The sequence below is a fragment of the Marmota marmota genome, unplaced genomic scaffold (assembly GCF_001458135.2).
Source record: "Marmota marmota marmota unplaced genomic scaffold, marMar, whole genome shotgun sequence".
Classification (NCBI taxonomy): domain Eukaryota; kingdom Metazoa; phylum Chordata; class Mammalia; order Rodentia; family Sciuridae; genus Marmota; species Marmota marmota.
Window position 1 is genome coordinate 29,421,905 of NW_026000229.1, and position 23,255 is coordinate 29,445,159.

The 23,255-nt window shown below is 39.3% G+C and overlaps 1 protein-coding gene and 1 pseudogene across 1 annotated transcript in view; one reads left to right on the forward strand and one right to left on the reverse strand.

Moving 5' to 3' along the window:
- Nucleotides 1–736: 736 nt before the first annotated feature.
- Nucleotides 737–23,255, reverse strand: part of Slc27a2 (solute carrier family 27 member 2) — a 37,533-nt gene continuing 15,014 nt past the window's right edge. The window contains exons 4-10 of the mRNA XM_015480680.2: nt 22,582–22,706; nt 13,763–13,957; nt 9,282–9,372; nt 8,561–8,759; nt 6,945–7,042; nt 2,326–2,456; nt 737–1,222 (exon numbers count right to left, since the gene is read on the reverse strand). Of these exons, the coding sequence (XP_015336166.1) occupies nt 1,046–1,222; nt 2,326–2,456; nt 6,945–7,042; nt 8,561–8,759; nt 9,282–9,372; nt 13,763–13,957; nt 22,582–22,706 (1,016 nt within the window). The 3' untranslated portion in view covers nt 737–1,045. The remainder of the gene's footprint in view (nt 1,223–2,325; nt 2,457–6,944; nt 7,043–8,560; nt 8,760–9,281; nt 9,373–13,762; nt 13,958–22,581; nt 22,707–23,255) is intronic.
- LOC107138115 lies at nt 10,371–11,589 on the forward strand (annotated as a pseudogene).

The window sequence follows — 23,255 nt, forward strand, 5'->3', positions numbered from 1 at the left end:
CAGGCCCTTGAGCAGGCAGGAGACTGTGGAGTGGAACCAGTTCCCACCTGGAAGCATGGGACAGAGTTCCAACTGCATGCAGCATGTGCGAGTGTGTACAGTGGAGTGCTTCTCAGAGAGTTGGGACTTACCTGGCTCATAGAAACATTATATTTGAGATGCATGGAAGTTTCAAAATGTTGAGACTTCATGTTTTAGAAGTTGAGAGATTGCATATAAATCTGGATTTGTGTTTTCCAAATAATTAGACAATCCCAGCATTCTTGCATGCCAATAATCAGCTGACTGAAGCTGAGTAGTAGCTGTTCATGTTTGCCACATTCATTCCTGAGCTGCTTCTTTCATCTACGTTATGTGAATCCTGAAGACATGTGAGCTCACCACCCTCAATGTAGCTACAAAATATTTACTGAACCCTTTTCATGTATAGGACTCTGATACAATAGACTTAGGCTTCTTTAAGGACTATGGATGGCATTGCCACTGTGGTATAATGCTGTTTGTACACAGTGACCAGGGTGTTTATGGGTGGGGAGAGCTGGTTTCCTTACACTGGAGTTGGATTTCTGTTGGATTGTTCATTGTGGGTCTTCCCTGTCCTCTGCCATCTTTTTAAATTTAGAATGCCATTACTTGGACACCTGTGACAAGTTACCAGTGAGGCTTTCAGGTTTTGGAGTAAGTGACACAGCTGCATTTAGAATAAAGTCAGCAAAGAACCCAAGAGACAGTGTCATTTCGTGTGCTGGTGTTCGTCTATTTTATTATATATTTTAAAAAAAATAAGGCTGTCCCTCCAATGAGCTCAGTTTACAAATACAAACAGTAGGTACACGTTGAAAAAATAATTGTTTCTAAATCTTTTCACTTACAAAGGTTCAGGTGTAATTAAAACAACAATAACTGTTCCCTTACTGATGTGAATAATTCCTAAAAAAATTGCATCTCATAATCTTCAATCAAATTAAGGATGGATTATTTTGAGTGGCTGTATTAAGTCCATTCAGTTTCTTTCTGGAAATGTGAGTTATCCTTCTGGGGATATTCAGATTTTCAGAGTTTTATCATTTATGGCTTTGTAAATGTCCTCTGTCATAGGGATATATGTTTTTGCTGTGTCATCCAAGAAATATAAGGCATCTTTGATGACTGTGGGATTAAAGCCCTCCTCCATGAGAGTTACTTTGCGGTGTTTAAAAGTTCCAGTGATCTCAATGGTATCCTGAAAAAGATCAAACAATCCACATTGCAGTTGTGTTTTGCAATAGATTAGGGAGCAGGGTGAGGAGTAGAGGTGGGGCAGGGGGACTTGCAAATCATTGGCATTTATGGCTCAGGTGAGAGCTGAGAAGTGATATCCATTTTGCCTGTTTTCAGAAGTTCCATGAAGAGCCTAGTGTGAGGGATTTGTTTTTATTGCCTTTTGTCCTTAGGATAACCTGTGGGGCAGGAAAGGCTGCCAATGGTGAGATACCTGTAACTAGATTTTTGAGCAGAGGGTGGTGCCTGGTGGTTGGTAAGGCTTCTGTTGATAACCCCCCCAGCCCCCCCCCCCCCCCCGGGTGTCTGGGCTAACAGTGGGAGTGGGAGGAGGGATCATTTACACACAGGGAGCTCTGTTGTCTCCATCTGTTTGTTAGAGGGAACACTTCCTTCAATGTTAATTGAGATCTCTGAAGATATTTCATGTTGACATCTCTTTACCATCTGGTTGCAAATTAAATGTCAGTGTTTAATGAATATACATCAATAGAAATAAACCATACACTCACCAATATCTAGAACCTTAAGACTTTTTTTTCTCAAGCCTTTGGTTATAGAATCACAGAGCTTAAAGTCTGAAAGCAAGAGTGTTGAACCAAATAAAAGGATTAAGTTTTAGAAAGGAAAAAAAAAATCCCTCTAGCAGGGTTGTCAAGTTTGGTAGTTCCAACTGGCTAATGATGCCTAATTAAATTTTTCCCTATGGGGTAGGATTTTTGTATATTTTTGTATTCCTTAAAATTGAAAACAACATTTCTATTAAATAGAGCATTTCTATTTAAAATGCCTGTCATACTTCAGCTACACAGACTTTGAGTTTTTTTTTGCCAAGTCTATTGTTGAATAGTCTCCTTGTCATTTCAGGGAGAAAGGGATTAGGATTGGATTTCTGCTAGCTACATTTTTGGATATTTTGCTTCCTTGTTGAACTTCTTTTCAAACTTTCTGGAAAAGGCAAGGCAAATTTGGCAAATGTGGTCACTCCAGGGAGAAGGGGAGTTGTTCCCTAATAGACAGGGGTCTCTAAGAGAGAAGATAATTGAACCTGGTAAGATGTCTCACCTGTATTCTCAGAAACCGAGGCCTTGCATAACTAGGCAGGTAATCCGCAACGTGCTGAAAGAGTTTCTTTCCATCAAATTCATGGTTTTCTTTCATCTTGATGGAGGCCATGCCAATTCGACCCTCATGACCTAGATATGAGGTGAGAAAACATTAGAGGTGTTGTTGTGGCTGTTTATTTCACTTGTGAAACTTCGTTAGTTCAAGGAGCTATGCACTGAGCCCATAGTATAGCATGGATTACTTTTGTATAGTTGGAATTTTTACTTCAAATATATGTGCAAGTTTTTCTCAGGTGAATATACTATTACTCATAGTAAGACTCCTAATAGCTCTGCATTGGTTGAATTTTTAGCAGATATATATTACAAATACTCTCATTTAACTCTTATAACAACCTTATGAAGGAGTACAGATGTTATCTCCATTTTACAGATAAAGAAGTTGCGACTTAAAGCCATTAAGAGACTTGATTAAGATCACAATGCAAATACTAACCAGGGTTAGAAACTGAATCCAGGCAGGCTGGCTTCAGATCCTATGCTTGTAACCTTTGTCCTCCTTGGCAGCCAACACAGAGATATCTCAGTAGGACACAGGTCAAACTTGTGGTGAAAAAAAGTTGTTTTTGGATTCTAGTGACAAGTCGTTGCTCTACCAGCATGAATCAGTGAGCTTAGGTTGTTCTTTAGTTGCACCTCCAGGCACAAATACACCTTGGAGACTTTTTTATTTAATCAAGGTTCCTAATAGCTTTGCTGTCTGCACCTCAGAGAAGTTGCAGGACAGGAGGGTGAAGGCAGGTGAGGAGGTGAGCTGTTTGGTGCCCTCCCATTCATGCCCACCAGCCTCAAGAGGCTGTGCAACACCACAGAGAAAACAGATCCTAACAGCAGGGCTGTTAGTGGAGAGGAATTCAGAACAATTACCTTTGTTTTCTTGTGAGGACAGTGGTAATTAGGTATTAATACATCTTCTACACGATCCAGTAGACCCAGTGGGAGTCCAGGTCCACTTCCCTGAACTACTTAGCTGTAATCAGAGACTGGGAAGGAGCCGATCTGGATCACCTGGGCCCCAGCTTTTGAAATCTCTCCCATGGTGATTGTATGTTTACCTATGGCTCTAAAGAAGATTTAAAAAAAAAAAAACAAAACCAAAAACTCAAACGAAACAAAACGTCCCCCAAACAAACCAATAAAGGAAATGTCACCTCATTTGGTTTGCCTTTCATCTAAAGAAGAGCGGTGGGGCACCAGACCCTCTTTCTTTAGGGATCCCTGGAACCTGCCTCAGCAATCTCAAATGTCTCCAATAAGTTTCTTTTAGAATGAAGGCAAGGGCTGACGCAACAGAAATCTGCATCAACTAGCTCCTTATTTCCTGTTTTGGCAGTGACAAAGCAAAGCTGGACAAGGGGCAGATGCGACTGTTGGGTCTCAAACCTCTTGTCCTGATTCACACAGCTTGGTTTGGGGTTAGCTCAGCTCCAGGAAGAAGGTTCCAGTCTACAACAGCTATGGGCTAAATTTAAAGATCAGTTCTGGCTAGGCGTTCTCTAGAACTGCACTGTCTAATGTGGTAGCCTTTGTTCGAATGTGGCTATAAAACTAAATTTTAAGTATAATTAAGTAAAATAAAAAATGCAGTTTCTCAGTTGTACTAGCCATGTTTCAAGTGCTCAGTAGCTACGTGGTGGCTATTGGCTGCTATCCTGGACAGTGAAGATATACACCATTTTGTCATTGTGTTACTAGCAGCCTAGCTCAGGGACCCTGTCTGGATCCTGACTGCCTGGATTCAACTACCTGCCTACATAAGAAATAGACAAAAGGTGGAAGTTTCTTCTCTTTTCCTTCAAAACTGGTTTTGAATAAAACCCATTATCTTACCACTTTGACTCTGAACATTTCTGGAGCAGATTGTAGCCCTAGCCTCTTCCCCTGTGCAATACTAATGTCACCTGGCAACAGTTTCAGAAAGTTAAGTTGTGAATGGAAAGTTCTAGAGAGTAGTTGAACAATTCTAGTGTGAAACTCAGGAAAAAGTCATCTCCAGTCTAGGCCCAAACCTGGAAGTTCTCTCCTGGTGCTAAGCTGAGATCTGTGAGGTCTGTGCTGAGGATCAATCATGGTGGACTGTGGTGCCTTACTTTCATGGGCCTACTGCATATCCAGGCGGGGATGGAACTGCCTTCTTATGGATAGGAGGCCAGGTGGTAGCAAGAGTGGCAACGATAATCCAGAATCTGAAAGTTGGGAGGGACTTCAGAGTTCATCTCTAATTTTTCACTGCTGCAAGAATGATACTAGGATCCCAGGTAGACAATCAACCTCCCTTTACATCATGCCCTAGCTGGTGGAACAGGAGAAAAGCCCACTTAATTTTTGGTCTCTCTAGTTACAGGAGAGTTCTCAGGCCAAAGTTTTCTTCTGATAATTTCAACCCATTAGTTTTGGTTCTGATCACTGGGGCAATACAGAATACCTTGTTCTACCAGACTATTCTTCCAATTATTTGAATTCCGTTAACCTCCTCTTCCTTGTTTTATATCCATGATCCCCAAGTCTAACTGCTTGTTAGACTTATTTGGGAATTAAAAAAAGACATCACCAGATTTCACGTTCCAAACCCCAGAGGTTATGACCCATTAGGTCTAGGTTTTGAAGTTTTCTAGATAATTTTGATAATTGACCAAATTTTGGGAATTATTGGGCTTCAGTGCTTCTTAGATTTTGGTGTTTTTTTTTTTAAATTAAAACCCATACCATAAAATCCATAATTTTTATAATTCAAAAGTGTACAATTCAATGGTACTTAGTGCAGCCAAAATGTTATACAGTCACCACCAGAATCTAGTTCTAGAACATTTTCATCACTTCCAAATTAGACTTTAGTATTTTTAAGAATCACCGGAGGGTTTGTGAAAACAGCTTCCTGGTCCCCATCTTACAAGTTTTGATGTAGCAGGACTGGGATGGGCCTGAGAAACTGCATTTTTATTTATTTATTTTTGCATTTAAGATTTTCCATATTTTTTATTAGTACATTATAGTTGTAATAATGGTGGAATTTGTTGTTGCCTATTTGTACATGCACACAATATAACAATATAATTTGGTCAGTATCATTCTACTGTATTTCCTCCTTTCCTTCCCTTCCTCTTCCCCCTGATCCCTTTCCTCTACTCTATTGATCTCCCTTTGATTTTCATGATACCCAAGAAACTTCATTTAAAAAAATATTTTTTTTAAGTTGTAGATGGACACAATACCTTTATTTTATTTATTTATCTTTATGTGGTGCTAGGGATGAAACCCAGGGCCTCACACATGCTAGACAAGCACACTACCACTGAGCTACAACCCCAGCCTGAGAAACTTCATTTTAAACAAGTTCCCAGGTGATACAGATATGGCTGGTCTGGGGATCCCACTTTGAGGAACACTGGGCTAGGTCCTTCTGTTCCATTTTTCAGATTCTCTTGACTTCTTGTTTGTGTTACCTTCTTAAAATACAGCATTTAGAAGCACATATGACCTTCTAAGAGGGATTTACAAGAAGACCCTGGTATGGCAGGACAGTTGACAACCATGACTTGGACCCTAGTGTTATATTAGTTCAGTTTGGAGTCTGGTGCATTCTCCTTGGGACCAACACAAGGAGCATTCTGTACCCTCTCCTACTCTGTGCCCTGACATGTGGCCATATTTCCCACTGAGTTAGTATCAGAGGGTCATAGAGAAACAGGCAAGAGACATTATCAAACATTCTTCAAAAAATAAAAGGACAGCACAAGGTCACATGAAACTGTCACAGCTCAGGAAAGAGGAACTTTTGGATTTCCATTTTGAACACATGGGTGAGAATCCCAAATACTGAATTCTCAGGGAACTAGCATGTTATATTTGGGTAATGGTTTGGAAGTTTCACTCCTCTCTGACATCTATAATTCAAATAATTTATTCTCATGAATATCCTCATGTATAAATTTGATAAATACATGTTTAGTATTTATGAAATAAAATTAATTCTCCTGACAATCTCAACTGCAGGGCAAGTATTATCCCTAATTTTAGTGACTTGCCTGAGGTCAAATAGCCAGCAGGTATTGGAGCCAGGACTTAAGGTTAGACCTTGTCTCTTTCCACACTGCGGGCAGAAGCAGATCTGCAGATGTGGTCTGTGATGATTATGAAACTCAGTGAGCTGGGTTAGGGTCGGGGACCTGCTTTAGAAAAAGAATCTGAATAAAATCAGTTCCTTCCCAGGTTTTCTTTTTAGCAACGGTAGTTGCTCTTATTTGTACTGCCTCATTCACCATTTCCCAGCTCTCACAAACTTGACACATCTTTTCTGGAAGAGTGCCAGACACAGCATGGAGCACTGCATTTGGGAGACTTTGCTTGCCTGAGAGGGCAGAAACAGTGGAAGCCAGCTTAGATATACTGAGTTTCCTGTTACTAGGGAACACAAAGCTCCTTATACCCTGGTGACTGACATCGAGTTGTTAAATTCTCCAGCTGGAAGGAGAAGGTATTGACAAACTGCCTTGAGGTTAAATTTATATTCAGTACCTGCAGGAGTTGAGGTTCAGATGTATAATATCTTGTACATACCTGGCACAGGCACTCCATAAATATTCACTTCTTGGACAAAATCAACCAGTCCTACTATGTCAGCAACTTCTGTGGTGGCCACATTTTCCCCTTTCCACCTGGAAGAAAAGGCCAGTTAGCAGAGGTCACTGGTGCTTTCTAGCCCAGGTTGCAAATGCAGAGAGCAGGTGCTTCCTTCTGACCTCTTTGGGGTGGTGGTCTCATCGTCCCCATCTTGATTCCCTCTACTCCCCAAATTAGTCACGGCATTCTGCTTGAGGAATAAAAGGTAAAGGTATAAAAGGTAAAGCTAAAGATATGTGGGATTTTAGTCTTGTCAAGTAAAACTTGACAACGAATGGCATTCTAAGGTTAAAATACAACCATGGCTAAGAAAGGCCCTGGAAATCAGAAACAAATCTCAACTGTTTTTTTGCTGTGTTTAGACCTCTCACTTTCCTCATTTACCAACTTAAGTTGCTATTTAATTCAATTAGTGAATTTCTGTTTCATAGAACTTATATTTGTATTTCAAGGTCTCAAGGCAGCACGAAAAAGGGAAAAATATCATACTTTTGTTACAGGGAGATTATCATATTAAGGCTCACCAAGTGCTATTTTTCACTTAATAAAGAGTTGAACTTTGTTTTGCATAAAAATTCTCTAGGTCTCTTAGATGTATCTTCTTAGTAATATGAAGGTGGCATTAAATAATAATTTGGATCTTGAGTTGTGGAATATTGGGGAAGGAAGAAATCTCAAGAATCATCAGGACACTCATGAAATGGGTGAAAAGAACTGAGGTAAAGCAGACCACTTCCGCTACTGACCAGCAGCATTAGCAAAGCAGACCTGCTTTGCTAATGCTGCTGGTCAGTAGTGGAAGTGACCCTGGGAGCTTGGTTCTCATTCAACCATGCTCATTCTACTGTAGTCAGATGACTTCCATTACCTCCTCATTCATTTATATCAAAAGTTATGTGTGTCTGGCACTGGGCTCAGTGCTGTGGGGGTGGCCAACAGACACAGGGCCTGCCTGTTGTCAGGGAGTTCCCAAAGAAAAGAAGCCTATGTTAGAAGGAAGGCTTCTTTCCGACTGGGTTAATGTTGGGGATTAACTTCATGGTCTATTAGAATGACTTTCAAAGTTCCTTTTGCTGACTTTGGGGTTCCAATGGAAGCCATTTCGTTAGGGAGGGAGAAAAAGGGAAGAAGAGGAGGAGGATGGGCTCTGCACCTCTCACTTCCGATTCAGCCAGATCAATTCCACATTAATTTGCATTTGATTTTGGCAGGAAGAAAAGCCCCATGACTGGGAACATTGTGGAAATTCCCAGCTGTCCTAATAATACAGGACAAATGAGAGTAGTTGGACGGGCTTTAACCTCCAAAAATCAGACACAGCTTTCCTACCTCATTTGATTATCTAGTGTTGCTCAGCCAAGTTAAATGGGCATTACAGAGCTACACTTCATGTATTTTGCCTTTTATTCTCTGGGCATACTAGAGGTTGAAATGATATATCAGAGACAAGAGGAAATGAAGCAGCATAACCCAATTGGAATGTGATTCCAATTTAGGAATAAACCAAACTGTGCCTGTGTTCAATTTAGGCTCAATAATGCAGAAAAACCAACCGGAATGTGTCTCCCACTCTGTCATGGAAGTAGACGAAATTTTCATGATCAATCATTAAGAGATCTCCAGTGTTGAAATAAAGGTCTCCTTTCTTAAAGACATCTCTCAGTTTTTTCTTCTCTGTCTGAGTCTTTCCTCCAGCATAGCCATTAAATGGTGTAAGTTGTGTAATTTTGCAAATCAGGAGTCCAACCTCACCTAAGACAGAAGAAAGTTGTTATTTTGTGTGCTAGAGATAAGCAAATTTTATTTTCAATTTCTCTTAAGACTGATGCCATAGAACCCACTGTTAATAAGCTGGCTGCAGAAAGTGCCATTTTCATACACACGTTCATATACATCATGTACATGCATATGCATGTATACTACATATACACATATTAACACACACTTGAAATTAGTTTAATGCTGATCTTGTACTGATAATGATTTATGCACATAACTACACAAGACCACCTGAAGTTAACTGTAGCCTTGAAACCATAATTACATATTCCTTTCCACAAAACACTTACCTTATAAGCAAGAAGTTGTTAAGCTAGCCTTAAAACCATAATTATGTTACACGTAATGGCAAATTAGCGCCTGGAAATTTGAAGCAGAAGCTAATTCCTATAACTATTTTTGGGAGTAATTAAACCATCTGGAAATAATGCATTAGTCTTAAAAATCCTGTGATAAGAAAAGTCACAGGATATATGAACAAAATATTCACTGTACCTTTGGGAACTTTGATGCAATATCCATTTCCATCACGGACAGGTTCGTCTTTCTCCACGTCATATTTAATCAGTTCATAAGTTATGACTTTCTAACAAAATTAAAAAATATCATCTTGAGTTCAAATTCTGTTACAGTTTTTATATACTTCATTATATAAAGTACATGAAGTACACATATGGTAAGTGTACAGCTCAGTGAAATTTTGCTTTTGTGTACGGCCATGTAGTTACTACCTACATTAAGATACTAAACATTCTCATTTCACTTAAAACATTTGCTCCTGGTCCTTTCCATGAAGTCAGCCACTATTGTGACTTTTATCACCATCAATTAGTTTTAAATCTCAAATGAGTGAAGTGTATGTATGCCTTTATGTCTGCTTCTTTCATTCAGTATATCTCTGAATATTTATCCATCCATGTTTGTGTTCTTATGAGTGGTTTATTAATTATTATCATTATTAGTTTTTATAAGGCTGGGGATTGAACCTAGAGCCTAATGCATGCTAGGCAACTGCTCTACTACTGAACTATATCCCTATCCAAAGTAGTTCATTTATTATTGTCATGAAATTTTCCCTCTATAAATATATAGCAATTTGTCTATTCTCCTGTTAATGGGTATTTGGACTGTTTCTAGTTTGGGCTATTATAAATTAAGCTGTTATGAACATTCTTTTACATATCTTTTGGTGGACATATCACAAGTGGGTTTTAAAAATCTTATATAACCTTATATTAATATGCTATCATTAGATTTTTCACATTTTCAGGGACATGTTCTACAAAATATTCAAAAATCAAAGCTAAAATTATTTCATGCCCTTGACCATAAAATTAAAATTCTATCACACTTAACAGTTTTTTTAATGAGATAAGAATTTAAATTTAAATAATTCAGTAAGAGCAATACTAAGTATATTATTTTCCCTACTAATGGATAATCACAAATATGACAGTATTTGGATATAATTGTTAGCCATGATTATTGTGTCCATTTCAAATTTATATCCAAGTTTATGGGATACAGTAATCAATCACATGCTTTAGTTGGAGCAGATAACTTCATTAAAAAATACAGGTGGTGGCGGGCAGTGGTAAGGCCTGTTGGGGTGAAGGTACCCTCCATAGCACCTTCTGGACATGCCTGTCCTTGTAAGGTAAAAACTTCAATTACTTTATAAAGGGAAGGATGAAAGCTCTACATAGGAACTTGATGTGAATAGATGAGACCTGTCATTATGCAAGTATTATGTCACTCTGAACAGACACTAAAAACAGTTCTCATCTCTCAGAACCCAATGCTTGTGTCACAGTATGAGAAGTTAGATGCTAAGGAACAGCAACAAATGAACGAAGCCTTCCAGCAAACCAGTGATCTCTTCAGACCTATTACTTTGCATTCACAATCAGATTGGATCACCTCCTAACCTGAGGCTTCCCAAGACATTGAATGGTTTTTCAGTAATCCTTATAGAAAGATACCCTCTCCAGAGAAGCATAGTATTTATATTCTGTCCAATGGATCTCTAGGAAACACCAAGTTTTTAGTGAAGAATGTATTAAATGTCTCAAGGGCTACTGTGAAGCATTTTTCTACGGTTTGACTATAAAACTCCTAGAACTGGTTTCTGTTTCTGCAACATGGTGTTCTTTTAGAGTGAATGATCACGCAATTTACAAATTCATGCAGGGCATATCCTGAAGTTCTTAAAAAAGATGAAATCTGAAGATGCCTTTTGTGTTGTGAGAATAACAATGATTGATCTTTACCCAAGAGACTCCTGGAATTTTGTCTTTGGATAGGCTTCTTTGACAGATGGTGTGGAAATATTCAGCTTCACTAGATATGGCAGTTTTTTCTATAGCTCCCACTATGAAGGCACAGTGAAGGAGCTCCAAAAAATAATCTTCCAATGACTCTTCCATTTTTGATAACTACTTTATTCAGGGAATCACTAGTGTTTTGCTGCTCTATTCCTGTAAGACTTTAACCCATGAGATTGAACACATATTTGGACTGTGACACTGCGGGTGGCTCATATGCCTAATGCAAGGCTCCAACCACTTGGAGGAAGCTGATGATTGTCCTATCTGTCTATGCAAGTTGTCGTGTGCCATTGGCTTCAATATTGCAGAAAGATATAAAGCACTGATAAGGTAGATTGATGACATATCTGCTGACACACCAAGAGCAACTCCAAAACATAGTTGTGAAAATAATGTGAATTTACTGAAAACTTTAAGGCTTTAAGGAATGGAAAGAGTAGATAAAAAAAAAATGCCTTGCTGTTCTCCATAAATAAGTACCTTCAGATAGGAGTAATTAAAATAAGTATTTGCTCATTATGCTCTCAAAAACAAACAAACAACAGGTGGCATCTGTGGTCAACAAATGTAAATCTTACCATTATTTGCAAGAATGTAAAGAATTTGTGGATGCTAACAGTTCTTCCATATCAATTGCAGGGGTATCTTGTTTCTCTTTTTAGTTTTTAAAAAGTGGTTTTGTTTATAACACATGGCAATCAATGGATGAGAAAGCAAAGAACTAGCAATGTATGGCAGCAGCTTCTAAGGAGGTTTGGTAGAAAACAAAGCTTCTATGTAACTACTCTTTCTGAGCATCAACAATACCAACATCAATAACTTGCTGGCCCCCTTTTTCTAAACTGCATGTAACCTTGGTCTACAGGGTTTTGGCTGGTCCAGGTTGGATTGGTGCTAACTGGAAAACACTGACCCAATCATCAATGCTTCCAGTGGGCAGTAGGATTTCCATTCTCAATCTGTAGCATTGCTGCCCAATGGAAGTCTAGTAGAATTTTCTGTGACAATGAGAATGTTCTCAATCTCCCCTGCTCAGTGTGGTAGTCACTAACCACATATGACTATTGAGCTCTTGACAGTGTGAATGAAGAACTGAATTAAAAACGTTATTTATATAATTTAAAATTTAATAACTAGTAACTAGTGGTTATTATATTGGATGGTGCAGGTATGGAGGACAGGGAGAACCTTGCAGGGTTCTCCTGCAGGTGTGGGTTTGGCTGCCATTGTCAGAGAGGCCTCTTGAACTGGGTAATGCCTTAAGCTCAGGCCAGTATATAAAAAATGCAATGGCAATGATCATTACAGCTACAATTATCCAAGTCTATTATACAATAGGCATTGGCTTCTAAGGGCTTTTTCATAAAGTATTTGGTTTAATCCTTTCAACAATCCTTATTAACACTGAGTACAGGTTAGGTATTGAGCCCAGTGTTTGCTCTTTTTATTTTACTTTCTTAGTACTGGGGACTGAACTCAGGGGCTCTTTACCACTGAGCTACATCCCCAGTTCTCTTTACTTTTTATTTTGACACAAGGTCTTGCTAAGTTGCTTAAGGCCTCACTAGATTGCTGAGGATAGCCTCAAACTTGTGATGCTCCTGCCTCAGCCTCCTGAGTCACTGGGATTAGAGGTGTGTTCCACCATGCCTGATTACTATTTTAAATCTTTGTTTTAGGATGATGAGGTTGAAGCCTAAGAAATGTAAGTGACTTGCCCCAGGTCACTCAGCTGGCATATAGTGGTGCTGGGTTTTGCAGTTCAGAGCTGAACTTCTCATGCATATGAACCACTGTCCTGTGTACTGTGCTGGTGTCTGGGGAATAAAGGTTGCCTGAGACTTCTGGTGTGGCTGTCTTATGGCCAGGCAGGATGGGTGTCTAGAGACATAATGACAAAATTGACTATTCAAGCCAAAGGAGGCTCTGCATTCATGAACTATTCCTCAAATTTTGCAGCAGAGTGGGCCATGTAGTAGACAGAATATTTGGGCACAAAAAGACAGATAAATTGTCCAGAGATCCCAGGCAATGAAACAGCTGAGGGAGAACAGGGATTGCTACCTCTGTGAGCAGGCTTAAAAATAAAAAATATTTTTCTGGTAGAATTATTAGGTAGATGCAATGTTCCCTAGATTCTAGAACTGGGATGCATCCCTGTGCTCCGGAAGGTCAAATAAGTCAGTCTTAACCCTGCATATCTTTTAAAAAGCAACTCGGCCCCATCTCAGAACAACTAGCTCCAAAATGCAAGTTCTGGGCCCTGCACCTATACATGTAAAGAGCTTGTAAAGTAGAGCACAACTGAGGGGAAATATTATATTTCAGTGTATAATAAAGTTATGGAACTGGCAACTGTCAGATGCTTTGCCATGCACACGTAAACAAAGGAAGGAAGGCTTCAATAAGTTGCAGATGGCAAAAAAATAATGGGTTGATATTAACAGAAACTGAGATGGTTTAGATTGAGATGAATTTTTGAGATCATTAGTACAGAGAATGAGCAAAACTTCTCTTGGTGATACAGATGGACACAGCTCTAATTGCAGCATGAACTTCTAATAATAATGTCATCATGACTTGACTTTTAAAAAGCCTCTGTGTTCTGGGAATCAACTACATGTGCTCTCATTTTTCAATGTACTTAACTCTTTGTAGGTAGTTTGCTCTCCCAACAGCACCGATTTTTCTTGGATAATTCATAAATCCAATATTGCCTTCAGTGGAAGCATAGAACTCATAAACGTGAATGTCCCCAAATCTCTTGACAAATTCTTTCCACACGTCTCCTCGTAAGCCATTTCCCAGGGCCATTCTCACTTTATGATCACGATCATTTGGTTTCTGTGATAGAGGGAGAAGAAGGAGACAAACTGAGCCATCTCTGGAATCTGTACTTAATATATTAATAATTGCCTTTATTTTTTTATATATTTAATTTACACTAATAGTTGTCTTTATTTTATTACATATTTACATTAGTCACAAATTCTATGCCTTTTCTGCCACCCACAGACAATATTCCTTCTGTCTCTAACACAATCATTATGGTCTGATTGATAGAACTTTGATTTAATAACCAAAAGATTTGGATTTTCCCTGTTTTGATTTTTAAGGGGAAAGATGAGGCAATTGGACAGAGCCAGATGATGCCAACATTTCATTCAATGTAAAGTTAGAATAATGTGTTAATAGTTTCCTTCATGGGCTGATGAAGATCAGTGAATTTCCAGAAGGGAGGGGCTCCATGGGAAAGATCTGTCAGAGTAGATGCATTCTAACACCAGCAGGACCCTGGGTAATGTTTCTTCTGCTTGGTGGTGAAGAGTAAACCTAGAAAACAGTTCAGGGAGGTGGGGTCTCAGTGGTGGCGGGGAAATAGGTAGATAGATAGATAGATAAATAGATAGATAGATAGATATTGATTTTCTACAAAGCCATCAAAGAGTCTAGAAGGAACAGGAGAGAATAATCTAGTTCACATTTACATGTAACAGGTACACCCAAAGGTCACAAGACCAGTTAGAGCTGAACCAAGACAGTGAGACTGTCCCAATGGGATGGGAAGAGAAAGAGAAGGAGGAAGCTGGCTCCCAGTTGCTTAGGTGGCTTGGGAGGAAGATGCTTTGCTATTAATAAAAATCACAAAGGAAAAGCTATTTTGAGTGTAAGAACTGAAAGAGGAGTTTATGAGAACAAGAGAGGTGGGGTGAGGACTGGCTGCCTTCCATTTCACCAGTCATTTACGAGGACCCTACAGATGTGTCCAAATCAATGGTAGTTTTGATGTAGTTTATATTAATAAGGTAATTTATGCTCTCCAGGAGATCACAGCTTAGTGGAAGAGACAGGTAAATAAATAATTAGGGCTGGGGTTGTGGCTCAGCGGTAGAGCGCTTGCCTGGCATGTGCAGGGCACTGGTTTCGATCCTCAGCACCACATAAAAATAAAATAAAGGTATTGTGTTCAACGACAACTAAAACAAAATATTTTTTTAAAAAAATAAATAAATAATTATACATTTAATTTGTAAATTCTGTTACTCAGTTATTTGAACAGAAAACAGAATGAATCAGGCTAAAGTGCTAGGTAACTGGGAATCTCATCTCAAGTCTAATGGTAATTTATTGGGCAGAACAGCAATCACTTAGATCAGAGTGTTTTCTGTATTTTCTACATTATCTCCTACACTGTGAAGTTGCCATGAAGGGATATTGGAATAAGAATTACTCTTTGTAAAGAACTGTTTGAATAACCCACTTGAATCAAATGTATGAAAGATGATATGTCATGAGCTTTGTAATGTTTTGAACAACCAATAAAAAAAAAAGAACTGTTTGAAGAAAGAAGCTGGCAGATCTAAGGGGAGGGACTTTGATATGGCAGTTAAAAGCCAAACCAAAACAAACTTTGAATTGGCTCCACACCAAAGGAGCTAAAGGGGCTGGGAAAAAAGTAAACATGCATTTGATTTTTAAGTAGCTGGTTGGTCAAAATTTAGGTAGCAGAGCATTTTCAGGAGTCCTAGCCGAAGAGATGGCTACATACTGGTTTAACTGGGAAAAAAAAATGAGCCTGAGTATTTTTTCTGAGGAGGACATGTGCAAAGAGAAAACAGGGTCCTCATGCCAGTGGATCTCAACTACAGTGTTCAGGAGAGTCACCTGAGACGAGTTTGAACCTGCAGGAGTTCTCAGTGTTCTGATTGCACAGGAATCTATTCTCTTCAGCAGCTCCTCAGGACCATAGGTCACGGCATCTGTTCCCTTTATAATTACCTAGTACCTGTAAGGAGGGACCTCACATGTCTGTTTGCCAGGGCCAGTTCTGGCTTATGCCTGTTGTTCTGGTGTGCTTGGTATCTTTCACTCTTATGTTCCCATTTGGATAATGAACTATAGGGTCACCCTGAGCACAAGATGCTATTATTCTCAGTAAGAATTTTTGGCTTTACAGAGATCCCTCACCCCTGCCATTCTCCCTCACTCTCATTCCAAGGGGGGAAAATTCCAGATGGTTGAAGAATGCTTATTTTCACTTAAAAAATAACCACCTGACCTGGGTGCTTACCTGCTCCAGGCCTGTGTGAGAAGTTCCAAATTAGCCTTCTCATCAATGCAAACCTTACTTATTCCACATGCAGCCCACAATAAGTTCTCTCAAACACTTAGCTTGTTTCCTTATCTGATGAAGGGTGATCATCTATCCCTGTCACTAGATGGTAACTTCCGTTGAGTTCAACTCTATCTTTGTATTGCCCAGAGGGCCTTGGACCTGTGCTTTGCATACAGCATAATCCCTGCAGTAAAATAAATAACCTCCACCAGGAAACCCTCAATTTTCCTGTTCAATAGCTGGCGGCTGGGACATTGGCACAAGGGCAGGGCTGAGGGTGCAGGAGGTGGTGCAGGTGCCCTGGGTATGTTGGAAGCTGGCCAGCCTCACAGGTGCAGCTGTCACCTGTGGGTGGCAGGTAGCTAATCACAATACCTCAGGCTTGGTTTGCATCAAACAACTGAGGGATCTTATTATACTAGTAGAAGGGATTAAGGCTCTAGCCTGGAAGCACTGGTGATACAAGGGGGAGATACTGGAACATTCTAAGATGTCTGGCTGTCACCTAGTTTCCACTCACCAGTGGCTGAATGGAATGTGTCTCGAGTTCTCCTTTCCCACAGGGTACAGTGGTTCTCTATCACCAAAGCTGCTCCTCTAGGTCAAAGGTCACCTGCTCATTTTCTTTAGTGAGAATTAGACTTTCTATTCCACATTGCAGCTGAGGTGCAACATGCAAACACACTTAGGGACATCAGTCCACCCTGAATTTAATGACTTATGAAGGGTGAGAGGACAGGTTGTTCAGGAAGGAACATAGGTAATTAAAGTAAGCAAAAAATTTTTATTGAGGGCTTTTCTATGTGTATTATCTTATTTACATTTCTTAAAAAAAATTCTACCAGAATGTGATAGGTTATAAAGTATTGCCCCCTATTACAATTGAGGAGATGGAGCTTTGGGAAATTTATAGTTATGATTCCAAGCTCACAAAGATAGCAAAATAGATACCCAAGACTCAGATCCAAATCTAAGTGACTTCAGAGAGTGCTCTTTCTTTGGTTAAAAATGAAAAAAGAAGGGAAAATACAAAGGGAAATAAAGAGGAAAAAATAAAGAGTGGTATGCATAGTTTAAATATACTACTGAAAGATCCTTAAATGAAGAATGCTGTATTCCATCTGTCCTTTGCCCCTCATCAGAGGTAGATAACTTTTAACTCTTCTAAGCTCCATATTTCTAAATTAAATGCTTGTATTGTTACCTCTTGATTCCTCACTATTAAATTTCCTATTGTGCTAGATGAGGATATGCTCTCTCCTGTTTTCTCTCCTATTTTTTTTTCCAGTATCACAAAGTTTGGTTAAATCAATATTCAGCATTCACATTATTTTGCTCATAACATACTACTGATGAACCAAATAAGAAACATGAAAAAATTCTTAAACTCATTTATATTTTCCCTGGAATTAATTGCCTCTCTGCCCATTTGCTTCATATTCTGTTTCTATTTCTTTCCTCATTCTTCAGCACCCTCTAAACACAGTTTTCCTCCTGAGGAAATCTATCAGATGACATGATTTCCTTCCTTCCATTAGGCTTCCCTTAATCCTTCTGCTATAGGCTGGATTGGTTGCTCTCTAGGACTGGGGGTCTCCTTTGCCTCTCTTCTGGGATCCTGTGTCTTTCTCTGTTTTAACTCTCTTGTTTAGACGAAACATGTTCTCTCCTAACTTCCTGAAGGAGGGTATAAAAAGGTAAGTTTGCTGTTGTTGTTGAAACTTTGAATGTCTGAAAATATTCTTATGGTATACCTGATTGATAATCTGGCTGGATATAAAATTCTAGATGGGTAATAACTTTTATTTAGAATTCTGAAGGCACCTTCCCTTTTTATTCCTGCTTGCAGTGCCACTGTCTACAATTGATTTTCTTAGAGAATTCTCTCTCTCTCTCTCTCTCTCTCTCTCTCTCTCAGTCGTTGGTAGTCTTCAATTTAATCATGGTACTTTCCTCTTACATTTCACCTTCCTCAGTCTTACTGTATCAGTCACCTCCATCTCTAGGTTTTCTGTACTATGTACTTCATGGTTGTGATATCTCTTAGCTTCTAACATGATGGAGCTGTGTCTTTTTCTGGTCTTCATATTTTTTGATTGACTTCCATGAGATGAAGCGTCTTCACCATTTTAGAAGATTCCAGAGGCCATGTTCTTAATACCTACTGTGCTATATTTCTACCTGGATGAGGCTTTACCTCTTTGCTTTACCCAAGAGCTCAAGTGTATTTTCCCTACTGCAGTCTACAAGACTGTCTAAAACACCATCTCCCATGTCACCCTTCACCTAAGGTCCTTCAATCACAATTTCTCATGTCCACACCTAAGTCTCAGCATAGGAAAGCCCTTTCCACCTGGGACAGCCCTCAGCCAACCTCCTATCAATCTGCTTGCAGCTCCCCACGCAGCAGGACCTTTATTCCACAGCTTCATGAGCTGTTCCAGATAACCAGAAGCCCTTCTTTCCTTGTGTGGCTGGAGAACTTCTCTGTACCCTTTAGAACTCACCTCTGGCAAAGCTTCTTGATTCTCCTCTGCTTCCCTCTTTCTCCTGGCTGGTCTCTGTCAACTTTCTTCTGGCTATCCCTCCATCAAATTGGTCACTCCCCATTCTGTGTTACTACATACCCCTCCCTCCATTCTACCAGAATGCAGGTGATTCAGAGACAGTATCTCTGGTTGGAAGGGACCAGAGTTTATCTCATTTTGGAGGGAAGGCAGACAACACTAGGAAGGTAAATTGAGTCTACTCAGCTCTGCCAGAGCTCTGGTTCATTTAATTTCTTCTTCCAAACAGCATGACTTTTACTTGTGGTTCCTGGAACTCTTTTCTGGACTCCTTTCCCTCCTCTTTCTCCTCCTTTCCACTGGTCTCTATACAAGTAGGTGGCACACAACCTTTTTTATGCTCCTTGCTGTAGTTTAGTTCCTAATTGTAGAAGAGAAACACTTAGCTTTCGTGATATCTTGTTCCAATAAATAGTTTTTCCTAATGACATTGTTTTTAGGCAATTACACAAACAAAATGGGAGCTGATAACTGCATTATAGCAAGCAAAGAACCAGAATGATCTTTCATTATAAATGAGTGCTTTGGAAGAAAAGGATCAAATATAACAAAATGAGAAATGAAGTAAAATATTCAACCATAAAAATCACTTAAGTCAACAGCTTTGCTATTCAACCCTTATTCAACCGCAAATGATAGAGATGAACTGACTAGTTTGAATGTCTTCTTTTATTTTTTCCTCTGTGTATATGGGGCAGAATTTTCACTGATTGATTCAATGAATATGTTATTTCAAGCTACATACTATCAGGCATGGAAAATGATGATAATGGCAATAATGGCTACCATTTATTGAACATTTACTAGGAGACAGGCACTTTGGTATGTGCTTTAAGTACATTATCTCATTTTGTCTTCATAGACTCCATATGTGGTTGGTACCATTATTTCCCCTACTAGCTGATGGGAAGCTGGTACTTAGGGGGGGCCGACTGTCCTGCTCAAATAGCAGAGTCAGGATACAGGTCTACTGTGTCACAGTCCTTGCTCATATGCACCACTTTAAGTGTCTGGAGCCAAATCTGAACCACTGACCTGAAGAGCTCTGCTCTGCCAGGAGAACTATGAATGTGGTTAAGAAGAGGGAGGAGAGGCATAGATAGCAGCTTCCACCTCCCAGTGCTGGCCCCAAATTCTCTTGAGAATCTGTGCCATGTTTGTGGATGGAGTCATTTGGTTTAGTGGCTCAGCTAGGCAGGACCTGCCACCCTGATACTCAGGGCTTGGGGTTTGTGGGTGGTATTAACCCACCAGGAGCAGCCTGTTCTTTTAAGTGGCTCTAAGGAAGAAAAAGTTCTTGATTACATTGATCTAAAGCTTTCCACTATTCGTTCTAGCTTTTATCCACTTTTGTTCAAAAAGTCATTTTGATACAATTTGATTAAAGCTCCCCTTTAATCCACAAAATCTGGAATTTCTATGATGACCCATGATTTAAAAATATTTTTTAAAGGACTTTTTTTTTGATATAACATTTCTTATAATTCTTACAGGTATTTTTTTTTTTTCAGACAAGTAGAACACAGGGGTTGAGAAGCAACAGCTAGCAGAAACTCCAGATCTAGTTTTAGATTAGAGATTATCCACAGATTATGTACCTTAAATCTTGATATATTTTGAAGAAGGCATAAAATCCTGATCAAACTTCTTCTTCTTCTTTTTTAAAAGCATTTGAGACAACATTAAGAAAAAAGAGCTGGGCATTGAGGCACACGACTGTAATTCCAGCTACTCTGGAGGCTGAAGTAGGAGGATTGAAAGTTCAAGCCAGCCTCAGCAATTTACAGACTCTCTCAAAATTAACAAAAGGGTTGGTGATGTAACTGTATGCTAAGGTGTCCCTGGGTTCGATCTCCAGTACCAAGAATGGGTGCGGGATAGGAGATAAGATGGAAGCGTGTGTGAAGACAGCTACACCCAAACATGTTTATTTTCCTCCAGTCCAAAGGAAGCTCCTGTTAAAACCAATAGGAACAACACTTGCTTCCCCAGGAGACTTCTAATTGACAAGCTGGTGCCTTTATGGCAGAGAAGAAAAGCCAAACAGAAGGGCTTTGTGTGGATTTCTGGGTTTTGATAGACAAGCATTCAATCAATCTTGAGAACAAGGTAGAATGTTAATGTGAAAAAAATTAGATAATGACATTAATAGAAATAAATATGGAAAAGGTCCTACCCCAGCTTATTATGACCTTCATGAATCTGTTGAATATGCCAAAGTATCAGGCTACAATGTGCTAACACTTTGGGGGAAACACAGTACATCCCCCAACTCAATTATACATGTTTCCAGGCAAGAATTTAGAAGTACATTCAGCAAAATTTGTTACTGCTTGTGATGTGCTGTGACTGGTATTTGGGTTCTGGTAGCAGACTGAGACTGCACTTGTGTGGAACTTTTGTTAATGGGGGGAGATAGATAATAATCATATAAACCTATACTGTGACGGGAGTGATGAGGGCCATGAGAAGCAGTAACAAGTTGGACAGTCATAGGTGGGTGATAGATTTTTCATTAATTGGCAAAACAATCACATAAACTTGTATTAAGTTGGGAGAGATAAGTACCACAAAAAGCAGTAACAAGAAGGAGAGGTGGGGTGGGTGACATGCTTAATTATTAGTAGGAGTGGCCTCCCTGATGAGCTGACATCTGGGCAGAGGCTAAAGGAGACGAGGGGAGAGAACTGGGGAAGAGCCTCTTCTATTTCTTTCTCTGTCACATAGCAGCTGGCATAGACATTGAACATAATGTGGGTGTTTACCAATAGCAATTTATCAACTCAGTGATCTTCTGAGTTTGTTTTATGCTGACTTAATAGATTAAAGGATTAGAATCTGGTGTTTTTATCATATAATCTAGTTCTAGTTCAGGGTCAAATTTGTCTGCCTGGGGACATTTGGAAGTGTCTGGAGACATTCTGGTTATCATGTCTTCAGTGGAGGGGAGGTTACTATTTGTGTTTAGTGGGTAAAGGCCAAAGTTGCTGCTAAAAATCCTATAGTTTACAGATTAAATCCACATAGCAAAGAGTTAATATGCCCAAAATGTCAGCAGGGCCACTGTTGAGAAACCCTGATTTGGTCCCAAGGTGGCCACCAGATCTCTGATGAGAGCCAAGGGACTGAGCAGGAGGGGCTCTTGTGAACAACCCCATCAAGACAGCAGGACATTGCAAACAGGGTAGATCCAAGGCCCTTGAGGCATTGCTCCAAGCTTGGTGATAGGCCTGGTGGGTTAATTTCAAAGCCATCTGGGGATTTATTCATTAAACAGCAGTAAGTAAAAGTTTTCTATATGCCTTTGACATAAGAGAGGGCAAGGAGACAAGATATGGCCCCTGCTATCTAAAACTTACAGTCTAGGAAGGATGGGAGGCACAAAGACACACACCTGCAATGAAAACCACAAGATGTAGAAATAAAATTATGTAGGGGAAGGGTAATGCCTTGGGCTGAAGTGAATTGAATAGATTTAACAAAAGTGATATCATTTGAGCTGGGCTTTGACACTGGCTTTTCATAAGCAGAAAGAGAAGAGGCAGATATACTAAGTGGATTGTAACAGGGAAGGCAATAGAATCACAATAAAATAAATAGTACCTGCCATCTACTAAGACTCCTTTTTAGGATAGGTGTGGTGTCAAGCACTTATTATGAGAAACAACTGTAGTCTAAATTGAAAACTGATATAGATGGATCAGCTGAAGCCCAGCATAACCTCAAATGATTTGAACTCCCCTCTTCTCTGTTTAAAAAAGATATTAAAACATGGGAAATGTTACCGGAGGTGTGTTGCATAAATACCGAAGCAGTTCACCGATGTATTGGATGACGGTTGCATTGTATTTTCTGCAATCATCCCAAAACTGGCTGGCTGAAAATTTGGTTCGCAAAGCCAAAGTAGCACCTACAGAGAAGGCACAGAAAGTGTCAACACAGGAATGCTACAGATAATCTTTCCAATTATATTTAGTTTTGTCATTTTTGAAAGGTTAAAAATTTTTAAATGAATTAGATTTATAAACAAGGGTTAAATACCTAGTATAATCAATGCAAAAAATGAACCAGACATAGTTTTATTCTATGGGAGCTCCAATCTACAAGGGAGAAGATATTTACAAGTCTTTCTAATAAAAGTCAATGTGCAGGGCTGGGGATGTAGCTCAATGGTAAAGTAGTTTGCCTAGAATACACGAGGCCCTGGGTGCACTCTCCAGCACCACAAAATAAATAAATAAATAAATAAATAAATAAATAAATAAATAAATAAATAAATAATCAAGAGAAACATAGAGGAAAAGATTAATTCTCCTAAGGGTCAAGGGTTGAAAAAAGCATAACCTGAAAGCCCAGCATAACTTCAAGTGATTTGAAGCCCCATCTTCTCTATTTAAAAAAAGATATTAAAACATAGGAAGTGTTACCGGAGGTGTGTTACATAAATACTGAAGCAGAT